The sequence below is a fragment of the Hylobates moloch genome, unplaced genomic scaffold (assembly GCF_009828535.3).
Source record: "Hylobates moloch isolate HMO894 unplaced genomic scaffold, HMol_V3 SCAFFOLD_16, whole genome shotgun sequence".
NCBI lineage: Eukaryota > Metazoa > Chordata > Mammalia > Primates > Hylobatidae > Hylobates > Hylobates moloch.
The window spans coordinates 35,609,756-35,618,925 of NW_026652291.1; the positions used below are offsets into that span (position 1 = coordinate 35,609,756).

The 9,170-nt window shown below is 44.6% G+C and overlaps 1 protein-coding gene across 5 annotated transcripts; it reads right to left on the bottom strand.

Moving 5' to 3' along the window:
• Positions 1-2,670: 2,670 nt before the first annotated feature.
• On the bottom strand, positions 2,671-7,579 carry SRSF5 (serine and arginine rich splicing factor 5). Of its 5 annotated transcripts, none has more exons than XM_032134905.2 (8): positions 7,429-7,579; positions 6,401-6,545; positions 6,012-6,082; positions 5,790-5,888; positions 5,430-5,499; positions 4,137-4,210; positions 3,575-3,685; positions 2,671-3,483 (listed from the first exon to the last, which is right to left on the bottom strand). In XM_032134905.2, exons 2-8 carry the CDS (start codon positions 6,524-6,526, stop codon positions 3,219-3,221), a joined length of 816 nt encoding a protein of 271 aa, XP_031990796.1. In that variant the 5' UTR covers positions 6,527-6,545; positions 7,429-7,579; the 3' UTR covers positions 2,671-3,218. The 5 variants fall into 5 exon arrangements, with proteins under 5 accessions (XP_031990796.1, XP_031990795.1, XP_031990793.1 ...); XM_032134904.2 differs by having other exon boundaries at positions 2,671-3,486; positions 7,433-7,578; XM_032134902.2 differs by having other exon boundaries at positions 2,671-3,486; positions 7,429-7,577.
• Between the last annotated feature and the right edge of the window lie 1,591 nt (positions 7,580-9,170).

Sequence of the window (9,170 nt, forward strand, 5' to 3'; positions counted from 1 at the left end):
AAAAAAAAAAGCAAGGAATAAAGATGAAAGGAATATAAACATAGAAAACAAAGGCTAAACCACGCCCTACAAAGGCAGGTCCTAAACCTTTCCTTAGGATTACATCCACACTCCTCATGGTATCTCAAGCCTGGTTTTGAGAGCCCCTTTTTGAGACATAATCGTTATTTCCCTGCCATTTTTTCAAAAGAAGGAATTTATCGTACTCCCTAACACCTCTAATATTAAAAGTAGCTTAAGTCTTGGCTGGGCACAGTGGCTCACACCTGTAATCCCAACACTTTGGGAGGCCAAGGCAGGCAGATAGATCATTTGAAGTCAGGAGTTCGAGGACCAGCTTGGCCAACATGGTCAAACCTCATCTCTAATAAAAATACAAAAATCAGCCAGACATGGTGGTGGGAGATTCCAGCTACTGAGAGGCTGAGACATAAGGATCACTTGAGCCTGGGAAGTGGAGGTTGCAGTGAGTCAAGACGACACCACTGCATTCCAGCCTGGGTGACCAAGCAAGACCCTATCCCAAGAAAAAAAAAAAGACTGGCAGAGTGGCTCACGCCTGTAAACCAAGCACTTTGGGAGGCTGAGGTGGGTGTATCACTTGAGGTCAGGAGTTCGAGACCAGCCTGGCTAACAGGGTAAAACCCCGTCTGTATTAAAAATTCAAAATTAGCTGGGCATGGGGATGGGCACCTGTAATCCCAGCTACCTGGGAGGCTGAGGCAAGAGAATCGCTTGAACCCGGGAGGCAGAGGCTGCAGTGAGCCAAGATCGCCCAAACTGGGCAACACAGCAAGACTCCAACTCAAAAAAAAAGTTTGTCTGATTGCCTAGGGATAGAGGGGAAAAACATCAACATAGTACCATACTGCACTGAGAAGCATGTTTTAAAACCCCAAGAGGGAAAAGTTGCTTTTGATAGCAACTTCAGGCTGGCTAAGTACTGCCTTCAGAGACGCTAAGAAAATCTAGATTTCACCATTAAAATAAACCTAGTTTCCGTAACTAATTCAACAGGTATACCAACTCCTAAACTCAGCCTCTTACTGCAATTAGCAGCTTTAAGCTTCCATGGCCTGTTCTAGTCTTAGAAACAGCTGGGGAGTGGCCTTTTAAAAATTAAGGATACCAAAAACCTTTCAATTCTCCCAAATGGAGATTCCCACTTCCTAATCCGCACGCTTTCGAGAAGCTAAAAGCTACATTTTTCTAGTGCTTCTAATTCTGCCTTCTTCCAAATACCTGAAAGGTTAGGGGCAAAAATCTTTACGTCAACAGTGACACTGTGGTGTGGGGGGTCTTAGGAATCAGACTTCCTAGATTTTAATACCAATCCATCCCTGTTCTTTGAAAAAGTCCCACCAGTAAATGATGGTATTAGATTCAGTCACCAGAGATAACAGCACTTAGAACAGTGCCTGGCTATTACCATCAGATGCTATATAGATGTTATTCACCGTTTCCCAGTATTTATGTAGTCTGGCCCCTACAGAACTAAGAATATATCTAAGTGTCTTGAGACTCCTGTATTAACAAAGCTCATTTTCTACACATGTAAGACGGGCTCGAAAGCTCACATATAGAAGTCTAAGGTTAATGTGGATATAGGATCTTAGGCATTTTGCACTATTGTTTTCCCTTAAACATGTACTATCCCATACATATCTCAAGACAAAAAGTAGCATGTCAAAGCCCCTTAAGCATTCATGTAATCTGACCACCAAAACTGCATCACAACTGGACAAAGTGGTTCACACCTATAATCCCAGCACTTTGGGAGGTCAAATTAGGAAAATCACGTGAGTCCAATTCAAGACCAGCATAGGCAACATAGCAAGACCCCGTCTCTAGAAAAATAAAAAATTAGCCACACGCAGTGGTGCACACCTGTAGTCCTAACTACTCAGGAGGCAGAGGCGGGACAATTGTCTGAGCCCAGGAGGTTAAGGCTGCAGTGAGCAGTGACCACACCACTGCATTCCAGCCTAGACAACAGAACAAGATCCTGCCTCAAAAAAAACAAAAACAAGGCCAGGCACGGTGGGTCATGCCTGTAATCCCAGCAATTTCGGAGGCCAGGCAGATGGATCACCTGAGGTTAGGAGTTCAAAACCAGCCTGGCCAACATGGTGAAACCCTCGTCTCTACTAAAAATAAACATTAGCTGCGCGTGGTGGCGCATGCCTGTAATCTCTGCTACCTGGGAGGCTGAGGCAGGAGAATCGCTTGAACCTGGGAGGCAGAGGTTGCAGTGAGCCAAGATCACGCCATTGCACTCCAGCCTGGGCAACCAGAGCAAAACTCCATCTCAAAAATAGAACAAAAAAACCTGTCATAATCTTTAAGGCAGGCAAGAAACACTGCTTCCCACACTATCCTCCTCTTGGCTCTGAAAGCTTAAGTAACCTGATGCCAATAAAGTCAGAAGATAAAGGAAAAACATGGGGGGATAGATGGGGGGGCCACAGACACAAAGAAAACTCAACAATTGTGATTTTAGCATTCACTTACTTCTGTATCTTTTGACTAGCCTGGAGACGTCAAAAACATTATTTTTAAAAGGAGACCGTAACCAACTCCAGGATTCTGGATGTGTTCTGTGTTTTAAATCTACTGTATAAGGACGAGAAGTAATCAGCATAGGACGTCTTCAGACAAACAGACAAAAAGTAGTTTTATAATATTTTATTATCAATAACAAACAGCTGCTTTAATGTGTCTGTCCTGCAGCTGTTAAAGAGTGGAGAACACCCTTGACCCTAACAAGGAAAACAAATTAAGCCTTTATGTACAAGCAAATTTAGAGCTCTTTTAAGTGTCCAAAGCTATTAATTAGTTTAATTGAGGCATTAAACTAATTCTGAATTAACGTATTTTTATAACCAGGAACTAAAATGTTCAAATTTTTTTTCTAGTACAAAAAAATTAAATTTGCTTTAGTTATAAAAGAGCTCTGTCAATATACACAAACTATATACTTCAGACATTCACAAAAATGTGAGCAGAAGGCTTATCAAAAGACATTTAATACAATTAGTTTTCAACAACCCTTTGGTGGTCCACATCTACAAAGATATCCAGCCCAACCCAATCCCCCCTTCCAAATCCCACCCCCACAGAAAAGCACATACTTACCAGAATTTTTAGCAAGTATGGTTTGGGAATTTTTGTGGTTTTTGTTTTTTAAAAAAAGGCCCCCAGGGCAAGTTATTTACAGTTTAATTGCCACTGTCAACTGATCTGGACCTTGATCGGGACCGGGACCTCTGGCGATCCACAGATGCTGGAGACTTAGATCTACTTGAAGAACCACGTTTCTGGCTCTTCTCAGGCACGGGAGACCTACTAACAGAACGGGACTTGCTCCGGCTCCGGCTCCGGCTCCTGCTTCTTGACCGGCTGTAAGATTTGCGACTACGGGAACGGGATCGGCTACGAGACCTAGAGGAACTTCTGGTCCGGGATCGAGACCTGCTTCTTGACCTACTACGAAAAATGAAAAGAAATCAGCCTAGATAAGACTCTACAACAAACCCATTAAATACAACTTTTGACTTTAAAAAATTAGAGATACCTGTGCCTTTTGCTTCCTTCAATTAATTTTATTTTTCTCCCATTTATTTCTTTTCCAGAAAGTTTTTCAATAGCATTCTTTAAGTCACCATAAGAGGCAAACTCAACCACCCTAAAATGGAAAAAAGCCACTTTTAAAGTATACACATCCTGTAGTCTCACACATTGCACACAGCAGTCTAGGTAAGTCGTTTCTATGTTCACTTTTGCTATTGCTACTATTGAGTCTTATTTCTGGATAACACAGCATTAAAAGAGCAAGGTTTTGGCACTGTTATACTTTGAGTCAATTAATTGTTGGGGGGGTTCCCTATGCACCATGGGATGCTTAGCAGGATGCCTAGTCCCTACTGACTACATGCCAACAGCATCCTCTCTCAACCAGTTGTGACAACCAAACATGTCTCCAGACACTGCCAAAGGTGTGGGGGGAGGCAGGAAGCAGCAAAATTGTCCCTGGAGAATCTCTGCATTCTAACACATTCAAATTTCAAGTCCTCAAAACTAAGTTCACGGTAAAATTCTCAGGATATTTTTAAAGACTTTCAGTTTCTAGTACATACCCTTCATTTAATTTAGGTCGGTGTGCATCCGCAAACGTTACTTCCCCAGCTTGTCTCATGAAATCTTTGAGATCCTTAACACAAGATAATTGTGTTAAGCAAAGAAGAGGAAAGGGGACACACAAACAATCACATGATATAAAAAAAACAAGACTACTGAAAGAGAAGATGTTAGATAAAGTACAAACATGGCATTTACCACACTTGTATTCTATCAGAATTCAAAAATTATCTATGCCAGGGCACGGAATAAGCAAATAGCATATTGCTTTTAAGCAAAATGCTAAAAGAAATTCAGACTTTAACATTAAGGTAGTATTAGTCTATGCTGAGCTCAGTACAAAAGAAAAAAAACAAACAAAAAAACAACAAAAAAGGAAACAGTACATATTTTTAAAGTAAAGACTAAAGTAGAGAAGTTTTATTTAAAAAAACAGAACATTTACAAGACACCAGTTATTTTGTGCCCCATATGTCATTAAAAAAGTTTACTTTACCTTTATTATTATTTCCCTAGGCTAGTCAAGCAGCAAACCATTAATCGGTCGGAGAAACCTTCATGACATATGCCCGACTGGCTCTTCGCCACCCACTTGAAGGACACTACCCAATCGATGGAAGCCTTTAATCGCACAGCCCTCCCTATTAGCAGACTATTGGCGGATGCAGACATGTTCTACTCGAGCAGTTACCAAGGACCACTTTACTGCGATCAGGATTCCAACGACCACCTAATTTCGTATCTTTCAACTCTTTTCGACCGGACCTCTTATTCGGAAGCGTTACAGGAAGACAGGTCTCAACTTAGGGATCAGATCACGTTATCAACGCTCTGGGATCGCTGCAACCTGGCACTTCAAGGAAGTGCACCGATAACGTCTAGACCGGCAAACACAGATCTAGAGGTGGCCAACTGATCACTGTAGGAGCTGACTGGCAAAGTCAACCAGGCCCAACCAAGAGTGACCAAGACAACGATTAGGATAACCCACAGGCACTCCTCGTCATAAGGCCAACGACACAGACAGGCTGGCAAATAAAGGGTTTAATATTTGGTTAAAAATTGATTTTAAAAAACAAGAAAAATATCCTCAAAACATTTACATTTGATCACTAATATTAAAGTTCAAAATATCCCCCAAATTACATTTAATTAAATGTTTAAAATTACAATTCCATTAAATCCATTAATTTAAGATAAAACTACTTTTAATAAAACAGTAAAACATTAACTACCCATTAACTTTTTTAAAAAGCCACATTAAAATAACTCAAAACTGTATTTCAACAAACCTGCCAGCTGACTCTTGAGGATAAATTCTCAACTATAAGACGATTTTCTGTTCTTACAGGTGGAGCATTTCTGAGGAAGAAAATTCGTATTCACAATGGAAGAAATGCAATGACAGCACTTGTGTTCAACTGTGGGCAAGTTCAAGCCATCAGATATGACAAGCCATTCTAATGACTTCCGTCAACAGATTTGTGTTCTATGGACACAAATCTATAGATTCATCAAGAACAATGGGCTAACGTGGGAATAGAAGAACAGATTATACGGCAGGACACGGAATCATCACTGCTAATGACTCCTGAACCTTAAATGCTACCCCTACAATAATTCTTCAATGCAGCCATCCACCCTTCACCTACCGTCTATCATTTCGAGGTCTGCGACTACTAAAACGGTCAGAGTATCGTCCTCTACCTCTTCCACCTCGTGACCGAGCCCTAGCATGTTCAATAGTAACCCTACAAAAACGGAAGAAAAATCTCCGTTACACACTTAAGCTACGTAAATCTACTTAGAAAAATATGCCAGCAGACCCAGTCTGCTCTATGTCCCAGGGTTATCTAGTTACACAGGAGTCTCACCTTTCACTACAGAGTTCTTTTCCATCAAGCTCATACACAGCATCATCTGCATCCCTCGGATCCTCAAATTCCTAAAATGTAAGAATAAGACTCTTAACATTGGCTTTAGAAGAGTATTCTACAACACATTAAGAGCACTGAAATCAGGAGACAAGAGGAAGAGTATCTTAACGACACTGCCATACAGTAAAACCTAATCAAGGAGCCACAGGGAATGGGTTCCAGTGAGCCGGCAAGTTAAAGTTGTTTTCAGCCTCAATAAAATTCAGACACAAGGCTGGGTAACATTTTCTGAAGGCAAATATTCTACCCGGACTCAAGATCGAAAACAACTGCTTATCAAAACTCTACCTACTTAGCAGATAATTCACCTAGTTCTAAACACTTACCACAAAACCAAACCCTCTTTTCAGATCAATATCTCTTATCCGTCCATATCCCTTGAAGAATCTTTCCACGTCCTTCTCCCTGGCCGCTGGATTTAGTCTCCCGATGAATACTCGACAGCCACTCATGATGTCTGGCTAGTACTTCCTATTAGAAAGTAATTCAATCGAGATAATAGCAACGACTGTCACAGAGAAACGCCTGATTAAAGAATCAAAAACACCAAAGGCATAAAATGTTTACCCAGTGATGTTATGAACCAGATTGCCAAGAGTGCCTCCAATGAGGCCAGGTTACTTGCAGACAAAATTAAAACCCAGCTCCCTCCCAACACGGTCCGCTACTGGGCCCAGACCGCAGCAACCGCAACGCCCACTGCCACCTCTCCAACTGCGCAGCCGCACACTCTTCGGGCTCTCCGGCCCCCTCCCATCTGCCGCAGTTAGGAAAGGCCGAGAAGTGCGGGCGGAGCCGCCCCCGCCCTCCGCAAAGCCAGCCCAATGGCGGCCTCGCGGGCGCGTCACAGCGGGTGGAAGCCGGAATCTCGCGACGCCTCGACCGCGCCTGCGCCAACAGCAGCGGGCGGGCGCTCTGCAGCCACAAAATGGCGGTGGTGGAATCAGCGGCAGCAGAGCTGCGCCTAACGAATTCCCTTTTCCCTCCTCCTCCCAGCAACACTGTTCTGGGGGGGTCACTGCGGCCGCCCTACAAAAGGCCCAGCCGCATCGCCAGCAAAGTCAGGGAGGTCGCGGCCCACTACTCTACGTGTCCAGGAGATGAAGACATTAAGACTGGCAGGGAGGGGCGCACAACCGCTGTGTAAAAACGACCCTAACAGTGACCGCCCTTCCACCTCAGTACCCCTCAAACAGTATGCCAAAAGGGAGACGTGCCCCAGCGCCCACCTCGAATCAACTGCGCTCATTAGACGCCGTCCTCCGCAAAGAGAGCAGCCCCGGGCGCTCACGATCTGAGCGGCCATGAAGAAGCCTCGATCCGAGAAGGCTTGCCCTCAAAGTGAGCCACTCACCTACCGGACGGGGTCTTTGGCAGCTGAGACCCAGACAGGTCCGTAGTCTGCGACGGAGTCGTCGACCTCCACGCAGACCAGGACTTAACTCGTCTACGCCTCTCCACAACTGACGCACTTAGCAGCTCTGGCGCTCCACAAAATGGAGGGCGCGTCCTGCGTCACTTCCGGGAACGCCCCTGGGCCTTGGGTCCACCCCGTTGGACCTAGGGAAGACGGAAGTTTTGGGAGGGCCGGAAATTTAGGAGGACGTGGGCCTCTTTGACACTGCGAGTGACCGACCCCTCCGCTCGCGGTGGGTGGGGTCGGGGGCGGGAACTCGCTTGGGCGCGGCCGGCTGGTGCCAGAGTCTGGAGGGACATCTGTTGACGTCGTTCGTCCCTGCTAAGTCCTTGGCTTTCGGTTCATCATCATCTCTCCCAGAAGAGTCTCCTGAGAAAAGTTTCAACCCTTCTTGTATCTAAAGTTTTTCTTAGACACCCAAAAGATTACTAATTAGGAGAAACTTAGCTTTGCAGAAATACCTGGCCTTTCCTTATCTGTTGCTGCTTGCAATTTAAATTTGCCCTCAAAGCGGGGAGCTCCTAGATGCTCGAGTTATTTTTTCAACCATGCCACAGCTGTGTGGTTTTGTTGTAGTGCGAAGACTAAGGCACTGAAGTATTTTTTAAATGAAAGGATTTTGACTGATGAAATGTTGAAAATGGGACTGCAGCTAGAAGGCTGTCGTGAATTGAGGTTGGAATACAGATTTCTGCATGTCCATCACTCTGGGAGAGGGGCTGGAAGAGGTTTCAAGCTGCTTTTTTTTTTTTTTTTTTGAGACAGTCTTGCTCTGTCGCCCAGGCTGGAGTGCAGTGGCGCGATCTGGGGACTCCGCCTCCTGGGTTCACGCCATTCTCCTGCCTCAGCCTCCCCAGTAGCTGGGACTACAGGCGCCCGCCACTACGCCGGCTAATTTTTTTGTATTTTTAGTAGAGATGGGGTTTCACCGTGTTAGTCAGGATGGTCTCGATCTGCTGACCTCCTGATCCGCCCGTCTCGGCCTCCCAAAGTGCTGGGATTACAGGCACGCGCCACCGCGCCCGGCCTCAAGCTGCTTTTAAGTCCAAATGGTATTTGGTTAATCCTCTCTGTTCAGATTTCTGTAATGTAACACATGAAAGTTTACAATTCTTTAGAAACAGAGAATGCCGTGCTTTCAAAGTGGGTGTGAAACATAGCCCTCCATATTAACTCCCGCGTTGTCCCGATAAGGTTGGTAGACCTAGAAACTTAGGCATAAAGAGATTGGTTAACTTTGCTTTAGTGCTTTTATGTAGAGTCCAGTGCACGCCATTTTTGAGAAGTGCCTGGAATGTGGAGTTGCATGCTTGCAACTAGAGTTAAACAGAGAGAAAGTAGTTCAGGAAGAAGGAGAGCAACTGACCCTTAACTCGACCTCAGGGGCCCTTAGGCACTCAGAACTGAAACTTGGATAGTTTGTAAGGGATAAGCTTGTCCATTCATAGTTGTATGTACAAATAAAAAGAGCCTCAGTGAAGTTAGTTACCTATGATGTGGGAGTTAAGGATGGGTTTATAACACAATATGTATTTAATGTATTTGTTCAATGAAAAGAAAAAAATGAGGCCGGGCGCGGTGGCTCAAGCCTGTAATCCCAGCACTTTGGGAGGCCGAGGCGGGCGGATCACGAGGTCAGGAGATCGAGACCATCCTGGCTAACACGGTGAAACCCCGTC